The sequence below is a fragment of the Oryctolagus cuniculus genome, chromosome 7 (assembly GCF_051225735.1).
Source record: "Oryctolagus cuniculus isolate XC-2025 breed Fujian yellow rabbit chromosome 7, ASM5122573v1, whole genome shotgun sequence".
Lineage (NCBI taxonomy): Eukaryota > Metazoa > Chordata > Mammalia > Lagomorpha > Leporidae > Oryctolagus > Oryctolagus cuniculus.
In genome coordinates this window covers 102,658,498-102,677,890 of record NC_142873.1, presented here as the reverse complement: position 1 = coordinate 102,677,890, position 19,393 = coordinate 102,658,498, and the positions used below count along the sequence as shown (strand labels likewise).

At 40.5% G+C, this 19,393-nt stretch overlaps 1 protein-coding gene across 7 annotated transcripts in view; it reads right to left on the bottom strand.

Annotated features, from left to right (window-relative positions):
* Positions 1–19,393, bottom strand: part of ANKRD13C (ankyrin repeat domain 13C) — a 132,245-nt gene that overhangs the window by 57,435 nt on the left and 55,417 nt on the right. For all 7 annotated transcript variants that reach the window (XR_016237282.1, XR_016237283.1, XM_002715925.6 and 4 more), the window contains 4 exons: positions 17,520–17,605; positions 15,402–15,447; positions 10,587–10,653; positions 5,670–5,814 (listed from right to left, as the gene is read on the bottom strand). Coding sequence is in view for 5 of the 7 variants with exons in the window: in XM_002715925.6 (XP_002715971.2) it covers positions 5,670–5,814; positions 10,587–10,653; positions 15,402–15,447; positions 17,520–17,605 (344 nt within the window). In the remaining 2 variants the exon portion in view is untranslated. The remainder of the gene's footprint in view (positions 1–5,669; positions 5,815–10,586; positions 10,654–15,401; positions 15,448–17,519; positions 17,606–19,393) is intronic.

Below are 19,393 nucleotides of genomic sequence, written 5' to 3'. Positions count from 1 at the left end.
AACCCCTCTACTGGCAAAAGTTGAGTGGCCTTTCTCCTAGTCTTGGTTGGGCTCAGCTTTAAACCACGTCCATCAAACAGTCCTCACAAGGGTACAAAGACCCCCCCTGATTTCCTCTCCTCTATGAAATCCTCTCATTACCTGGCTAATGCCACTCTTAGGATCATTGGTTGCTATTCTCACCCTGTCTTTTATACTACCATGTCTGTTTAAGTGTTTACAGGAGTTGATAGTGGAATGAACCAAGGCCTTCAGTAAGCAGGTGGTCAACCAAATGCTGCTAAGGGAGACATCGCCCCGTGTCAGCAGGAAGTAGCTCTAAAAACAGATCATTGTCCCTTTACCCCTCCTGGACTTTTGGGACTAATGAATTCCCATACAACTCCTGCTTTATAAAAACAAAAGGGGGGAATTTTAGTAAAATGGCGCAGTCCTGACACCATCCTAGGCTCTAGCCCCCGCCGCCATTGCTGAGAGCCAGGTAGCCACACAGCCCAGCCACTGGTGTCAGCCACAAACAATCCTAATGGGATTCCCTGCTCCTACTTCCCTGCCTGCCCCTGGAAAAAGTTTTAAAAGAACCTGTTCCTAGCCAGCGCCGCGGCTCACTAGGCTAATCCTCCGCCTTGCGGCGCCGGCACACCGGGTTCTAGTCCCAGTTGGGGTGCCGGATTCTGTCCCGGTTGCCCCTCTTCCAGGCCAGCTCTCTGCTGTGGCCAGGGAGTGCAGTGAGGATGGCCCAAGTACTTGGGCCCTGCACCCCATGGGAGACCAGGATAAGTACCTGGCTCTTGCCATCGGATCAGTGCAGTGCGCCGGCCGCAGCGTGCCAGCCACGGCGGCCATTGGAGGGTGAACCAACAGCAAAGAAAGACCTTTCTCTCTGTCTCTCTCTCTCTCACTGTCCACTCTGCCTGTCAAAAAAAAAAAAAAAAAAAAAAAAAAAAAAAAAAAAGAGAGAGAGAGAACCTGTTCCTAAACACATGGATCTCGTTCTCTTTCTCTCCATCTCCTGATCTCTGTCTCTCCCTATATCTCTCTCTTACGCTCTCCTTCTCCCTCTTTTCCTTCCTCGCCCCTTTCCTCCAATCTGTCAGGTTTCCCTCAATAAACTCTTTCTTTCCCTTAACATGAAAAAAAAAAGAAAGAAAGAAAGAATCCGTGAGGGGCTCAGCACTGTGGCATGGCAGGTAAAGCTGCCACCTACAGTGCCTGCTGGGTGCCGTGTGGGGCTGGCTTGAGTTCTGTCTGCTCCACTTCCAATCCAGCTCTCTGCTCTGGCCTGGGAAAGCAGTAGAAGACGGCCCAAGTGCTTTGGTTCCTGCACATGTGTGGGAGACCCAGAGGAAGCTCCTGACTCCTAGCTTTGGATTGGCCCAGCTCCAGCCGTTGTGGCCGTTTGGGGAGTGGGCCAGCAGATGGAAGATCTCTCTCTCTCTGTCTCTCCCTCTCTCTGTCTGAACTCTTATCTCTCAAATAAATAAATAAAATCTTAAAAAAAAAAAAAAAGAATCCATGAGTATCTATTGCCAACTGCAATAGATCCTCAGTTTTCCTATTTGGCTTTTATGGCCTTCCATACCCAATGATTCAGATCCTAGTAAGACTCCCAAATCCCATATCAGATTACCTGGGTTCAAGTCCTGGCTCTGCTGCTGATTCTAGTCTCCTATTAACACAAGCCTGGGAAGCAGCAAGTAATAGCTCAAATATTTGGATCCCTGCCATTCAAGTTAGAGACCTGGATTGAGTTTCTGGCTCCTACTTTTGGTCTGGCCTACCCCTGGCCATCACAGGCATTTGAGGAGTGAACCAGTAAAATGGGGACTCTCTATCTATCTGTATCCCTTTCTCTCTCTTTCTGCCTTTCAAATAACATAAATCATTAATTAATTAATTAAAAGAAGGCCTTCCATAAACTATTGTTTGGATCCTTTCTGTTTCCAAAAACAGATCATTCCTCTTCCACCCTCCCTGACTTTACTCAGCCTGATTCACCTGCAGGGAATAGTTGTTTCTTTTTTCTTTTCTCTTCTATTCTAAACCATTATGGCTCAGTGAAAGTTAAGAAAGTATTTTTTAAAAGATTTATTCATTTATTTGAAAGGCAAAGTTACAGAGCAGCAAAAACAGAGAGAGAGAGAGAGAGAGAGAGAGAGGTCTTCCATCTGCTGGCTCACTCCCTAATTGGCCACAATGGCTGGAGAGCTGCGCTGATCCGAAGCCAGGAGCTTCTTCCAGGTCTCCCACACAGGTGCAGGGGCCCAAGCACTTGGGCCATCTTCTATTGCTTTCCTAGGCCATAGCAGAGAGCTGGATTGGAAGTGGAACAGCTAGGAATCGAACAGGACCCACGTGGGATGCCAGCACTGCAGGTAGCGGCTTTACCCGCTAAGCCACAGCACCAGCACCAAGAAAGTATTTTAATAGTAAGGTAAATAAGGTCTTTTCAACAGATATGGCAGTAGAAAAGTCTAATCTAGGACAGGAAAGAAGCCACAGATGCGGTGAATGACAAAATGAAAAAATGAAGCAATAAAAAATAAAGAAAGTAAAAACAACTGTTGTCGCTCCCCCTCTCGCGGAGGAACGACACCGGACCCTGCACTGTTCTCTCTGCCCGGCTCTTCCCGGGTTTGCTGCCATTCCCTCACTTGCAGAGGAACGACGCTGTCCCGGCTTAGCTGCCGGCCCTTCCCGGGTTTGCTGCCGGCCCCCCTGCCTCTGCAGAGGGGCGGCACCCCCGCCGCTTTCCCCGCTTCTGCGGAGGAGCGGCACACCGCCGGCCGGCTCTCTCGGGGGCCGCTCAGATGTTCCTCAGATGTTTCCCCGGTGCATGTTGTCTCTCTCCTCCTTTATAGTCCTCTTCCACCAATCCCAACTCTGCTGCCCACACGCCGAGCACGCTGCTCTCCTCCAATCAGGAGCAGGATCAGCTCCTGCCACTTGTTAGTCAAATTGGCGAGGCAGCTGTGTAGAAGTTGTTTGCTCTCTCTCAGCGCCATATTGTGGGAGATCAGATGCATAGAATTAGTCCTAGTTCCAGTAATTTAGTCTAGTCTCAGTTGCTCCCCACAGTTCCCCCTTTCTTTTTATTCTTTGGCGTTGATATGCACCTGTCTTCGGTGCCCCGTGGCGCACACTCTGCTCCGCTCTGCTCGAGTTGCCCACAGGTGCTTATAGCCCTACCAATCAGGCAAACCGAATCCGGGTCCTCTCATCACCATGTTATGGGGAGGTTTTTAGGCGCTGATGCGTGCCTGTGTTCGGTGCCCTGCGGCGCATGCTCTGCTCTGCTCTGCTAGAGCTGCCCACAGGTGCTTACCGCCTTACTAATCAGGCAGACTGAATCCGAGCCCTCTCATTGCCGTGTTGTGGGGAGACTTTTATTGGTGTTGATACATGCCTATCTTCGGTGACCTGCGGCGCATACTCTGCTCGAGCTGCCCGCAGGTGCTTATGGCCTTACTAATCAGGCAGACCAAATCTGAGCCCTCTCATTGCCGTGTTGTGGGGAGGCCTTTATTTTTCTCTATTTCTATCTCCGGGCATTCTTTTCTTATTTTACTTCTATCTCCCAGCATTCTTATTCCTCTCATTTTACTTCTACCTCCGGGCATTCTTATTTCTCTTATCCCCGCAGGTTGCTGGCGCCCCGCCCCGCAGCAGCCTCCCGGTTCCGTGCGGCTTCAGCCCGCGCTTCTCTTATCTGCGTGGCTTCCTGGCTCCGCGCACACCCTGCGGTCTATGCGCCTTTTGTGCTTGCCCCGCGCTCTCCTATCTGATCGTGCCCCCGCGCGCTCTCTCTGCGCTCGGCGGCTTCCGCGAATCATGGCCTAGCTCACATTTCTGCTACTGGTTTAGTTTTCAGTCTAAGTTCCCTGGGCTAACCTGACGAATTCCAACCTAGCTTACGTCTCCGCTTCCGGTTTGGCTTCCAGTCTTTTGCTCCCCAGGGCTAATCTGACAAATACCAACCTAGCTTACGTCTCCGCTTCCAGTTTAGTTTTTCGCCTTTTGCTCCCCGGGCTAACTTGACGAATCCCAACCTAGCTTCGGCCTACCCCCGTGGCTTCACTTTCCCTAGCTTATATTTTTCTCTCCCCGGTACTTTTCCTAGCTTTCTTCCAACAATATTTCTCTCTCATTTCTCCTAGCTTCTCCCCACAGTCCGTATCCGAGTCTAAGTTTCTTCTAGCTTTCAATTTTGCTTTTAATCTTTGATTTCTCCTAGCTTCTCCCCGCAGTCTGTATCTGAGTTTTTTCTAGCTTTCACTTTCGCTTTCAATCTTAGATTTCTCCTAGCTTCTCCCCGCATTCCGTATCCGAGTTTATGTTTCTTCTAGCTTTCACTTTCACTTTCAATCTTAAATTTCTCCTAGTTTCTCCCCGCAGTCCATATCCGAGTCTATGCCTAGGCTTTCATTAGCTTCTTCCGGCACTTTTTCCGTCCGGCTTTTCCCTAGGCTCTTCCCTAGTCTCTCTCTCTGGTATTTTCCTGCTTTTTCCCTCCTAGGTTTCATATCCAAGTCACGGCACCATTATGTCGCTCCCCCTCTTGTGGAGGAACGACACCGGACCCTGCACTGTTCTCTCTGCCTGGCTCTTCCCGGGTTTGCTGCCATTCCCTCACTCGTGGAGGAACGACGCTGTCCCGGCTTAGCTGCCGGCCCTTCCCGGGTTTGCTGCCAGCCCTTCCCGGGTTTGCTGCCGGCCCCCCTGCCTCTGCGGAGGAGCGGCACACCACCGGCCGGCTCTCTCGGGGGCCGCTCAGATGTTCCTCAGATGTTCCTGGTGCATGTTGTCTCTCTCCTCCTTTATAGTCCTCTTCCACCAATCCCAACTCTGCTGCCCACACACCGAGCATGCTGCTCTCCTCCAATCAGGAGCAGGATCAGCTCCTGCCACTTGTTAGTCAAATTGGCGAGGCAGCTGTGTAGAAGTTGTTTGCTCTCTCTGCGCCATATTGTGGGAGATCAGATGCATAGAATTAGTCCTAGTTCCAGTAATTTAGTCTAGTCTCAGTTGCTCCCCACAAACTGTGGCAAAATAAATAAATAAAAAGTCACTTAAAACAACTGGGTTCAGCACTGCCATAGATGCTGGAATAGATTTTTCCTTGTTTTATCAGGAAAAGAGAATAAAAGATAAAGATAATGGTGCAAAAGGTTTTCCAATGGTCCTTGATAGGCAATACCAACCTGAAAAAATGTGACAAAAGGAAGCTAATATTGTATAATATGAGAGAGAATAGAGAAAGAAAAGGAAGCCAAAGAATTAGGAACAGTAAAAGTGTGCAGACACAGCACTTTCATAACAAAGAAGGTCAGCAACACTGAAAGAAACTAAGGTAATAAAAAATAGTGAAATGGCCAGCACCATGTGACAAATAAGAAAAGGTAAAGTGCATTGATCCGGAGATAACTGGAGATAACCAGTGAATTCTAAACAAACAGACTCAATGAATTGGTCACCATGGGTTCTAGATAAGAGAAATGAAAAAAAAAAAAAAAAAAAAAGCTAATGGCAAACAGACAAATGAAATCTTACGGAATAAACTACTTCAATTATACCTTATGCTTTTAACTCCATTACACTATGGTCTAGCTAAACACATAAGCATTTTTAACCATCTAGAAGAATAGTTAGTTATAAGATAATATGCTCACCTCATGGTGTATTCTCTGATAAACTTTTTGTTCATTGTCTAATACTACAAAAGATTCAGAGGGTGCTGCATCCCCATTGAAAATGAAGCTTAAATCCCCTCGTTGGCACTTCATGTCAGTAAAGTCTATGAGAGTTGTGTCAAGCCTGTAAAAGATGAGTAGATAAGAAATTCTAATAAATAAAATAAAGAATATTTAAATATACATTCCATTTTATTTACATTTTGCTTTTCTGAATATATACATCATCAATCCAGAAAAAAAAAAAAAACTCCACATTGTTGAAGTAGTTCCCTCATTCCTCATTATAGATACTCAACAAAAATTGCTTCAACATGGATGCCAGAAAAGGAAAGCAGACCTGTTTCTAATATGTCTCACCCCTTTAAGACCATGTTGTTTGTCCAGCAGAATTTTTAAGATGAGCACAACAGTGAATGGAGTACACTTTTGGATTCAGAACTCCCCTTCTGATCTACATCCATGACTTATGTGGAACTATCCAGGATCAAACGTTGCTTAAGAAACTGGTTGGTTTAGCTGTTAACATATGCTAATCACACTCACCCAAGAAGTTCCTTTAAGTCATTTTGAAAGATCTAGCATGGCTACCTAACTTATAGGGCAATTATAAGAATTATCACTTCACGGTTTGTTTGTTTTTTAAATTTTGAAGGACAAAGCAAAGTGAGTTGGCATTCTTTTTTGTTCTACACAGGAAAAGCTAAAAAATAAAATATACCTCAGATGCTGCATAAACAGAATAACTAGGATTATATATAATTTATCATCAAAACCAGTAATTTTTAAGAATGAAGTTGAAGGGCTGGCACCAAGGTGTAGTTGGTAAAGCCACCGCCTGCAATGCCGGCATCCCACATGGGTGCCAGTTCCAGTCCTGGCAGCTCTACTTTGAATCCAGCTCTCTGCTATGGCCTGGGAAAGCAGTGGAGGATGGCCTAAGTCCTTGGGCCCCTGCACCTGCATGGGAGTCCTGGCTCCTGGCTTTGGATAGGAACAGCTCTGGCCATTGCAGCCAACTGGGGAGTGAACCAGTCAATGGAAGAATCTCTCTTTCTCTCTTTCTCCGTCTCTCCTTCTCTCTCTATGTAACTCTGACTTTCAAGTAAATAAATAAATCTTAAAAAAAAAAAAAGAATGAAGGTGATACTATTGAGAATATTATGAGAACAGGGATTACCCTATGTATAAAATATACATATCACATGAGCCATATACAATATATGCATCCCTCAGATGAAATGAAGACAGCCTAAAATAAGCAGTTCACCAGCTCCTCTAGGTGTGAACCCTGACTACTGCTTTATAGCTGAATTCTCCCTCCTGGTCCTTTCCCAAAGGTCTGCTACTTATACAGTTAAACAAGTCCTGTCACTGCCTATGTATATGGCCCAAGAGATAACACTGCTATTAAAATAGGGCTCATCCCCTACTCTTTGACATATGAGCTCCTAACAATAGCAAAAGGAACAAATCATTTTATATATAACTGGACTATTTGAGTGAAAACCTTTAGCTACCAGGGAATTCTATGTTCCACATACAAGAAATATGAACCAGAAGTCTTCTGCTTCCAATCCCATCTTGCTCATCCAAGGTCAGGGTGGTAGTGCGCGACCAGGTGTGGATGATAAATGTTAAGGGAGGAGATTCAGAAGCAGAAAGACACAGACAGACTGACATGGTGACATTTGAGATCTTAGATGTAGCAATATTTAAATGAAGTCATAAAATTTCCCAATTATATAAATACACTCAATTTTTATATTTCTATAATTTAGAACTGAAAGACGACTAATGTATCCTCCACAATATACCTGACATATTAGACAGCCCAGCAAGCTGTACCACATATGCTTTACAAACGATAAATTTATCACAAAGTTACTTTAATGTGTTAACTAGTTTTCTACATTAAGCCTATGAGCCTAAATATTTAAAGTTTACTATGTAATTAGCATGAAGAACAAAAAGATCTTCAAATAAATACAAAGATTTGAACAAAAAATATTGATTTTGAGATGAAAGCTTGAGAAATGACAAATAACACTGAAAAAAAAAAAAAAAAGAAATAAGCCTCCCATTAAGACAAGAAAAGCCTGAAATGAGGTAATTCCAATTATCCTTTCACTCAGTGGTTACAGATTACCTGTCATTAATGGTGAAAATGTTGATGCTTATTAGTATTCTCAAAGATAATGCTGTTCACATTTCCTATTGCTACTTAAGCACCAAACTTATCTAGGATATTTCAAGTTATTATAAAATTGTTCTGAGTTAAAAGTAATTTAAAAGTAACTGGAATTTATTCCAATTAAAGGTCATCTCATCAACAGTCAAAATGTTACACATAAATTTTCTCATAGATTGTTGATTTTTAAAAATTTCTTCCAATCGGTGCAGTGGCGTACTAGGTTAAACATCAAAACACAAATTCTTGCAGCTTCCTTCTCCCTCTCTCATGGGGAAATGTCAAAAGAGGGAGACTGGGGCCAGCACTATGGAGTAGCAGGTAAAGCTGCTGCCAGCAGTGCTAGCATCCCACATGGGTGCTGGTTTGAGTCCCAGCTGCTCCACTTTCGATCCAGCTACCTGCTGATGGCCTGGGAAGGCAGTGAAGGATGGCCCTGGTGCCTGGATCTCTGTACCCAGATGGGAGACCTGGAGGAAGCCCCTGGTTCCTGGCTTCAGATCAGCTTGGCTCCTGCTGTTGCAGAGATCTGGGGAGTAAATCAGCAGATAGAAGATCTCTCTGTCTCTCTTTCCATCTCTGTAACTTTGACTCTCAAGTAAATAAATAAATCTTTGGGCATGTGTTTAGTTCAGGGGCTAAGACTTGGAGTTAAGGTTAAGGCCACTTGGGAGATCTGCATCCCATATCAGAGTGCCAGGGTTCAAATCCCTGCTGCCATTCCAAATTCCAGCTTCCTGCTAATGTGCTCTCCAAGAGGCAGCAGGTACAGGGGTGGGGAATGTTGGACCACAAGCCATATAAGGCCCACAAAGTCATGTGGTTTGGCCTTGCCAAGGCAACCATAGGTGGGACTAGAAATTCAATACATCTATAGCAAGCTAGTATAATTTTGTATGGCCCACAAATGATGTCATAAATATCCAAATGACTCCTGGCAGAAAAAAGTTTGCCCACCCCATGCCACATGCACAGGTAATTAGGGTTGAGTTCCAAGCTCCCTGCTTCAGTCTGGCCCTGGCATGGCTATTGAGGGCACCTGGGGAGTAAACCAAAGAATGGAAGACCTCTCTTTATCTCTTTCTCTGCCTTTCAAATAAAAAAAAATAAATTTTTTGAAAGAAGAACAATGGCAGTAAGTCAGAAGACATATTTTAGCCATTATTTGTAAACGTTCTTATTAAAAAACACAACTTCTCTGAGGTTTCTTATCTATAAATGGAGAGTTTATGAGATAATCCTTAGGTTATTTCTAGTTTAGACTCTTACATATCCAAATTAGTATTATGGACATGTATAGAGATACAGATAGACAAAATTATTTGTATTTATATATATATACACACACACATCATTTATAAATGTACCTATATTTGCATAAATATACAAGTTGTCTTATTTACTAGTATTATATGATTTATAAGTGTGTCCATAGTATTATAAAGCTAAAGATACAAAGAATGACGAAAGTGCAATTCTGAAGGACTGACACGGTGGCACAGTAGGTTAAGCCACAGTCTGCAGTGCCGGCATCCCATATGGGCACTCATTCCAGTCTTGGCTACTCCACTTTAGATCCAGTTCCCTGCTGGAATGCCTGGGAGAGCAGTGGAAGATAGTCCAACTCCTGAGGCCCTTGCACCGACTTGGGAGACCCAGAGGAAGCTCCTAGCTCCTAGCTTCATCTTGGCCAGCCTCAGCTGTTGTGGCCATTTGGGGAGTGAACCAGCATATGGAAGATCTCTCTCTCTGTCTCCTTCCCTCTCTCTCTCTGTGATTCTACCTTTCAAACAAATCTTAAATAAAGTACAATTATGAACTGAATAAAATAAGTAGATTTATTTCCAATAAATCCAAATATCAATCTTGATCCAAATGTCAATCTTCATTATAAAAAGAAAGGAACAGGGGTCGGTACTGTGGCACAGTGGGTCAAAGCCCCAGCCTGCAGCGCCAGCATGCCATATGGGCGCTGGTTCAAATCCCAGCTGCTCTACTTTCAATGCAGCTCTCTGCTGTGGCTTGCAAAAGCAGAAGACGGCCCATTGCTTGGGCCCCTGCACTGCATCCACATGGGAGACCAGGAAGAAGCTCCTGTCTCCCGGCTTCGGATCAGCTCAGCTCTGGCTGTTTCGGCTATTTGGGGAATGAAACAATGGATGGAAGACTCACTCTTTCCCTGGCTCTACCTCTATCTCTAAATCTATTTTTTAAATAAAAATAATCTTTTTTTTAAAAAAAAGGAATGGAACAGAAGAAAATTAGAATTAGCCACAAAGTGTTCACCACCAGACAGCTGGCAGAACTGATGAATGGATGGACATAAGGATAGGTAAACAAGGGAGAAAAGGATGTGTAGGAGATGGAGAAAAAGGCAAGAACTGGGTCTTCCTTTTGTGTCCCTTCTTCCTTAATCAACCTAGGATCTGGGAGATGACTATATCATATCTTGAGTATTGTATCAGAACCTTTATTCTGTTTGCCTTCTAGTTAGTCTGTAGTTGAAAAAATGGATTTTTCCTTTAGTCAGGGTCTTGTATCTTTGGTTCCTTATCTGTAATATGACTCAAATGAGATGAAAATATTGTGAATCTATTGCAACATTTTAAGTTATAAAACACAAATAAGCTATGATTACATGAAGAAAAGCTTCCTTTAAGTCTCAAATGCTTTTCACTCAGAATAAAAAAATCAAGTCACCTTACCTGATATTGATACCTTGTTTGTATATTTTACATGCATCAGAAGGCAGTATTCGGGAAAGTAAAGGCACTATATTTTTAAAAACAAAAGATAAAACTAATTAAATTATGAAACATTTACAAATTTTTAAATTAGAAGATTTAAATTTAAATGTAAACATTTCACTAATTCACCAAATTATAATACTTTCCTGTAAAACAGCATTTCTATTTTAAAAATGAATAAATACATAAAGTGATTCTGAGAAACTTCAACCATTTGACTTTTAATTTTAATCGCTGTACACTTTACTAAACCCCTATTCCACCCACAAACATATGTAGGAGTAGCAGAGTCAATATAATACCACTCTTGGGTACAAATTGCCTAAGATTACAGAAGAGTTAAAAATACTCAAATGGGTAACCAAACAGACCTGGATTCTATCAGATCCTGTAAATATAATTTGGAAAAATAGAAGGATAATAATATAGATAATAAAAAGAGACATCACTGAAGGGAGACAGTTGAATTTGAGTTTGAATACCAAATATATGCTCACTGTACTTCAGTTTCAAAATCTGAAAAATGAGAATCATACTGTTCACATATATATTTCTACATTCCAATGTTGCCATCTGTATGTCATATCCATATCACAAACTATATTCTGACAGCTTTTTATTATTCACTATCTGCTCTGTTTTGAGAAATAGAAGTTATCCCATGTATAAATAAATGTGTCTAACAAGCTGTAATAAACTATCAAACAAAAAAAATGAAAAATGTGAAGTTCAAAATTCTTGAAATTAAGATCATATTGCATATACATGTGTATGAGCCTATGTGTATACATATATATGTGTAACATCTATTACATGTACATTGTACAAAATTCAGTGTTTTAAAACTGGGAGATAAATTAACCTAAGTTAGAAGGAAGCAAAGATTTTAGAGAAAATAATAGGACTAGAAGGCCAGGTGTTAGGTACAGTAGTTAAGACATCACTTGGGATACCTGCATTCCATATTGAACAGAGTGTCTAAATTCAAGTACCAGCTATGCTTCCAATTCCAGTTCCTACTAATGCACACCCTGGGAGGCAGCAGGTGATGGCTCAAGTACATGGGTCCCTGCCACTCATGTAGGAGATTTGGATTGAGTTTCTGGCCTAAGTTTAGCCTACCTATCTTTAGCGTTTGCAGACATTTGGCATTTTGGGGGCAAACCAGTAAATAAAAAATCTGTGTGTGTGTGTGTGTGTGTGTGTGTGTGTCTTCCTTTCAAATAAATAAAAATAAATAAATAAAAAATTTAGGGGCTAGAGTTGTGGCATACCACGTAAAGTCATCTCCTGTGATGTCATCAATGCACATGAGGATTGGTTCATGTCCCAGCTGCTCCACTTCCCATCCAGTTCCCTGCTAATGGCCCCAGAAAAAGCAGCAAAGACGCTAACAAGTGTTTGGGCCCCTATCATCCTTGTGGGATACCCAGCTGAAGCTCCCAGCTCCTGGATTCAGCCTGGCCCAGCCCTGGCCGTCGTGGCCATCTGGGGGATGAACCAGCAGATGGAAGATTTCTTTCTCCCTGTAACTCTGGCTTTCAGATCAATAAATTAATTTTTTAAAAGATTTAAAAACTAGAAGTAGCTTTTCAGTAAATTTTTCTCAAATAATCAATGAGTATTTTCTAATTAACATTAAAGGTATACCTAATATATCAATGTCTCTTCTAGACCCTAAAAAGTCATTTAATCCAAAATGATTTCCAGTATGAAAGACAGATTTTTGAACTTTTTATTATTATATAGATAAGAAAGTTTACTGTCTGAAGGGAATAGCTCTAATAGTTACCCAAGTTAAAGAATATAAGAATCATTATCATGGGGTACACATTTGGGGCATCAAATAAGTCTCAGCTTGGGATGCCTGTATCACATGTCAGAATGCCCAGCTCAAGTCCCATTTACTCTGCTCATGGATCCACCTTCCTGCGCACGTGCAACCTTGGCAGTGGCAGATGAGGCTGCAAGTATTTGGTCCCTACCACCCACATGGGAGACCTGAATGGAGTTCTAGGTTCCTGGCCTTGGTCTAGCCCAGTCCTGGCTGTTTGGGCATTTGGAGAGTGAACCCCAGATGGAAGATTGCTCTCCATCTGTCTTTCTGTTTGTCTCAATCTTTTAAATTAAATGAAAGTAAGAAAGCTTTTTTTTTTTTTTTAAGAAAGAAAGAAACAAAGAAAGACATCATTCTTTGACAAAATTTCTACTGTTCTTAAACAAAAGTTGGGAAAAGCAGTAACATATTTATAAATCTATGAAGGATCAAAACTCTACCTTCATGCTCACCAACTGAGCTCTTATCCATAAGTAATGGCCTAGCATGATCCAGAGATGCTTAGAAGTAGACAGCACTAAAACTTAATTTCATTTATTACATATTTTGAAGTATGATCATCTACAAAACAAAATTTAGTATCATACCAATACCTACTTGTCAAAAGTCAGAATAAGATGGGAATGCAATGAGAAAACAAGTTGGGTATGGAGAGAAAAGGCTAAGAAAAAAAGTAAAGAAGGAAACTCATCAAGCAAAGATTATTGCTAGATTTTAATGTATTCCACAAATGGAGCAACTTATATTTTCCCATTCTATAGTGATCTTTTTCTCCCTCAAGTAAACTGAACAATTAACCTCTCTATATCTGAAGTTATCTAGTATAATCTGAGACTCTAGCACAGTACTTCAAAGGTAGCATAATTCACTAAACTGAAAATGAAGAGCTTTTTAAATTTTAAGGTTGATTTTGTTACCATTTATTCTTTGATTTCAAAAAGTTTCTAAATCTAACATTTTTCATCTACAATATGTGAATAACTGCCAAATACGAGATGGATAGATTCGGTGGACAAAAAGATAAAAAGTATTTTAAAAAACTATGGGCTTTTCCATTGATATGTGTTAAATACACAATGCTAAATTTGAAATAGTTATCATAATATTATAAATTAACATCGTAATGTTAAAGTTAAAAGGCTTCCTTAAAAAAGTGATTTCATTTCATATACACAGAGAATAGGACTGTAATATATGAGGCAGTTACAATTTGCCATAATTTTTGAAGAATCTACTGCTCAGAAAAGATACAGTCTACCACATCAAAATCTCAGTAGTCCATATGCTAACAGTTTTGACTTTAAGTCACTAAATGCCTTTATCAACAGTGAGAAAAATGTGCTATGTTTTTGTACCAAAGGTAAATTCTCAAAAAAGGAATACTTCTATCCAGTTATATCAAAATTTGATTATGTAACATTTATAATGTAGCATTTATAACTGCAGATCTATATATAATTCAGAAGTACTTGTATCCCTTCACATAACTGAAATGTTATTAAAAATATTTTATAACATTTTGTTCAAGAAGATAAATTCATTATTTTATAATTCAGATCACTAAAAATTACTAAGACAGTCAGTTAAAGAGCCAACATACTCAAGGGACAACCCAGTTTAGGATCATGAAGAAGGACTGGGGTCTCTACACATGGGGGAAAAAATGGGATGAAAAATAGTATCCAGGCTTTACAGTCATCTAACTTCAGGCTCTTTTATTATACAAGCCTCCTATAAATCTTTTCTTTCTGTGTTCTGGAACACCAGGACTCTGGGTGACATAAAAGACACAAAGGCAAGATATACTATCATAGTAACACGTTTTATATCAACAAAGCCAAAACTAGCCTGATGAGCTCAAATAACAGTGATGAGTAACAGTGCAGGAAAAGAATAATTACACATGGAGTTTACAACTCTACAATTAGGGGCCGGTGCTGTGGCACAGTGGGTTAAAGCCCCGGCCTGCAGTGCCGGCAACCAATATATGCACTGGTTCAGTGTCCCGGCTGCTCCTCTTCTGATCCAGCTCTCTGCTATGGCCTGGGAAAGCAGCAGAAGATGGCCCAGGTCCTTGGGCCCCTACACCTACGTGGAAGACCCATAAGAAGCTCCTGGCTCCTGGCTCCTGGCTCCTGGCTTCAGATCGGTCCCACTCTGGCTGTTACAGCCATTTAGGGAGTGAACCAGCAGATGGAAGTCCTCTCTCTCTGTCTCTCCCTCTCTCTGTAATTCTGTCTTTCAAATAAATATAAATCTTTAAAAAAAAATTCTACGTTTAAAGATTAAGTACATTGGGAAACCTTAACCATCCATGCCATAAAGTACTACACATTTGTTAAGTATTTCCACAGGAACTAACATGGTAAGATATCCACAAAATATTGAGTAAAAATGTCAATCTGTATAATATCTTTGTGATCCCATGGGGATAAAATCTAATCTAAGGGAATGTGAATATATGCACATGTACGTATGTGTGTGAATACACATTAATATATCTAATATATATATATGTGTGTGTGTGTATACATACATAAATTTGAAAGCATTAAGAAGTATTTTAAAGAATTCATATGAAATGATAACAGTGATTGCAGTAATGGGAAACTTAAAAATATTTGGTAATTTTCCATGATGTTCTAAAACTTTTACAGTTACTACTCTATTAAAAAGTAGATTAAAGTTTCAGTAATATCTGATAATAACATTAGTACTAACTTGTGAATTGTATTAGTCAAAGACTACTAACAAGGGAACTACAGGATAATTATTATCACTACAAGACTTTAAAACCGTTATATTCAATATCATGAAAACATTTAATTTTCCTTAAAGTATAAAATTTGTTATGCTAACAATTCTATATAAGTTAATTCTGTATTTGCATTTCTGCATGAATACATATATTACAGTAAAATATAGCATATGCTTACCCCAGCTTTGAAAATCCCAGTGAAGTTCTAGATAAAAGTCACCTAGCTAAGAAATAAAATGTAAGTAATTACTAAATATATCTTGTTTAGTAACAGCTCTTATATCTGCTTAATATTTTGCTTTAAAAACCATTGTATCACTCAAATTCTATAGAAAGAAGTTAAAAAATTAATTTAAGTATTTGGAGTTTGAGGAAGAAATTTTTAAAAAAGACATGGTCATTGCTTACAATAAAATATAATAGCGCACATTATCATACTTAACTACAAAGGAAAATAAGCATCACTAAAAATTTTTACAAGAACAGAGGCCAGTGTTGTAGCTAGCATGGATAAGCTACCATTTGCAACATGGGCATCCCATAGCAGAGTACCAATTTAAGCCCTGGCTACTCTGCTTTCAGTCTAGCTCTCTGCTAACATGCCTAGAAAGGCAGCAGAAGATGTCCCCAGTACTTGGGCCACTGAAATCTACATGGAAGACCAGGAAGGATTTTCCAGGCTCCTGGCTGCAGACTGATCTGGACCTGGCTGTTGTAGCCATTTGAGGAGTGAATCAGAAGATGGAAGATTTCTCTCTCTGTGTCTCATTACGCCTTTCAAATAGCTAAAAAAAATTTTTTACAAGAACATATTCATCAAATAAGAACATATCTGAACCTGTTAAACATTTAAGATGATAGCAAATACTCCATTTCTGAGTATAATTAAAATGATGATAATAATAGGCATTATTTTTAAAAAACAGTTAACTTTAGAAGGCTGCTCCACTTGCAATCCAGCTCTCTGTTATGGCCTGGGAAAGCAGTAGAAGACGGCCCAAGTATTTGGGCTCCTGCATCCATGTGGGAGACCCGGAAGAAGCTCCTGGCTTCTGGCTTCGGATTACTCAGCTCAGGTTGTTGGCAGCCATTTGGGGAGTGAACCATTGGATGGAAGACATCTCTCTCTCTACTTCTGCTTCTATGTAACTTTGCCTTTCCAATAAATAAATAAATCTTTAAAAAAATAAAAATTAAAATGACCAGCAAAATGATTACTTGTATAGATCATAGAAGTCTTCAAAAAATGGCCCATGGGGGCAGCACTGTGACACAGCAGGTTAAAACCCTGGCCTGAAGCGTCAGCATCCTATTTGGGCACTGGTTCCAGTCCCAGCTGCTCCTCCTCTGATCCAGCTCTCTGCTATGGCCTGGGAAAGCAGTAGAGGATGGCCCAAGGACTTGGGCCCCCGCACCCACGTGGGAGACCCGGAGGAAGCTCCTGGCTCCTGGCTTTGGATCGGCGCAGCTCCAGCCGTTGCAGCCATCTGGGGAGTGAACCAGCAGATGGAAGACCTCTCTTTCTGTCTCTACCTCTCTTTGTCACTCTGTCTTTCAAATAAATAAAATAAATCTTTAAAAAAAATGGCCCACTGTGATAGAAAGTTTTCTGTGGGTAGTGAAACACAAGTTCAATAAATCTGAAACATGTCATCCTATGAGATCCATGAAGAAAATTTTTATTTTGTAAATTAGATACAAAATACTAAGTCTTTCGTATACTATTAACAATCAAATGTTCTCAAAAAATTGTATATATTTTGAATGTAAGTAAAGCCCTGCAAATATACTAACATCAACAAGTTAGTTTTTCCTATTTTAAACAATGAAAAAAGCGAACTTAAATGTAGATATTATTGCAACCTAAGTAAAGCATTTTTAAGCTCTTTTTATATCTCTTTATATCTCAGAAAAAGCAACAGCAACCCTAAGAAAATATCACTAACACAGATCTTTCTCCCACAGTTCTTTCAGATGTCAAAAATACAAAGAAAGAGAACAACAGAAAACAATCTAAGACTTAGCTCCTTTTTCTCAAGAGCTCTTATCTAATATACTCAAAGTCAAAAATTATTTTCCTAGTTCAAGGTAAATGGTGCTCTACTAAGATTACACTTGTATATTATAACAACAGTATTTTTGTGATTTCAATTACTGTTTAACCTAAGTATGATTTTTTACCACTTACTGACCCTCCTTAGTAATCATGAGAATTTTGAGTATATTTTTTGACATTGCTAAAATTACCTTTACAATTACCCCTTAGATGTAAAATCAGCAAAGAAATATAGCCTACCTCTTTCAGGGCTTTTAATAATCGAGGTCGTTTTTCTTCAACACTTTCCCTGGACTGCTGCTTAAGTTTCCTTAGTAGAGCTGTAACTAAAGTTTAAAAGAAAAAAAAACAACAATTTAATGTAATTTTCCATGCTAGAAAACAGCTTACTACATATAAAGATAAAACACATGTACATGTCTCAATATGTTTTATTCTATTTTATTTTTTTTGAAAGACAGAGAAAGCCCCCTTCTTTTGGTTCACTCCCTGAATGCTCACGATCTCCAAGACTGGCAAGGCCAAAGCCAGGAACCAAGAACTCAATCCAGGTCTCCTACCTGGGTGACAGAAATCCAACTACTTGAGCCATCACTTGTTTCCAGCCAATATCTATATAGCAGGAAGTCAGAATTGGGAGCCAGAACTGAGACTCAAACATCCCAACTTGGCATCTTACCACAAAACCAAATACCTGCACTTTTGTGGTTTTTTTTTTTTTTTTTGAGATTTATTTATTTATTTATTTGAAAAGCAGAGTTACAGAGAGGCAGAGAGAGAGAGAAAGAGAAAGAGAGAGAGGTCTTCCATCCGCTGGTTCACTCCCCAAATGGCCACAATGGCTAGAGCTGAACCAACCCAAAGCCTGGAGCCAGGAGATTCTTCCAGGTCTCCCACGTGGGTGCAAGGGCTCAAGGACCTGGGCCATCTTCTGCTGCTTTCCCAGGCCATAGCAGAGAACTGGATCAGAAGTTGAGCAGCTGGGACTTGAACCGGTGTCCACGAGGGATGCCAGCACTGCAGGTGGCGGCTTTACCTGCTTGCTATACCACAGCGCCAGTCCCTCTCCATATATTTTTAAAAGTCCAGAATAAAAAAGCAATGTCTTAATAACTGAAGGTCTCCTGGAGTTGTAGAAGCCAAGACATAGAATTCAGGGTACATCAGAGTTACATTTGCAGAATAGGATGGTAACTAAGGTTAATATGACTGATATTAAACCCCAGGAATAATGAGAAGAGAGAACTCAACATCAACCTGTCACCCATGTGGGAGACATGGCCTGGCTCCTAGATTCATGCTGGACAAACCTCACCTATTGTGGCCTTTTGGGTAATGAACCAGTGAATGAAAAATCTCTGTCTCTTTCTCTCTGTGTCTTTCCTGCACTCTTTGTCATTGTGCCTTTCAAATAAATCTAAAGGTGCAAAAAAGAATCTCATTGGATATCCCACTGGGTAAGCCACCAACACAGTATAAAAATTTATAAATAGAGGCCCACACTGTGGCGCAGTGGGTTAATGCCCTGGCCTGAAGCACCGGCATCCCAAATGGGAGCTGGTTCGAGACCAAGCTCCACTTCCGATCCAGCTCTCTGCTATGGCCTGGGAAAACAGTAGAAGATGGCCCAAGTATTTGGACTCCTGCACCCACATAGGAGACCTGGAAAAGGCTCCTGGCTCCTGGCTTCAGATCAGTGCAACTCTGGCCGTTGCAGCCAACTGGGGAGTGAACCATCGGATGGGAGACCTCTCTCTCTCTCTACCTCTCCCCTCTCTGTGTAACTCTCACTTTCAAATAAATAAATAAATCTTTTTTAAAAAAAATCTATAAATAAACTCTATTTTAGCTGTGAAAATAACTGAATCTAAAAAAGCTAAAAATACAGCTTTTCTTAGCAAGTGTTTTCTGAACTGTCAGGAGACTGACATCTGACACATTACTAGTTTACTACAAATTTTACTACTTATCAGTTATGGGTAAATTTGAACAAGTTACTTATTTCCTTAAATGTCAGTTTCTTTTTCATTTGTTACATCAGAATAAATGTAAAAGCTACTATGAATGTTATTATATACATGGAATATAAATTGTTTACTATTGTGCCTGAAATT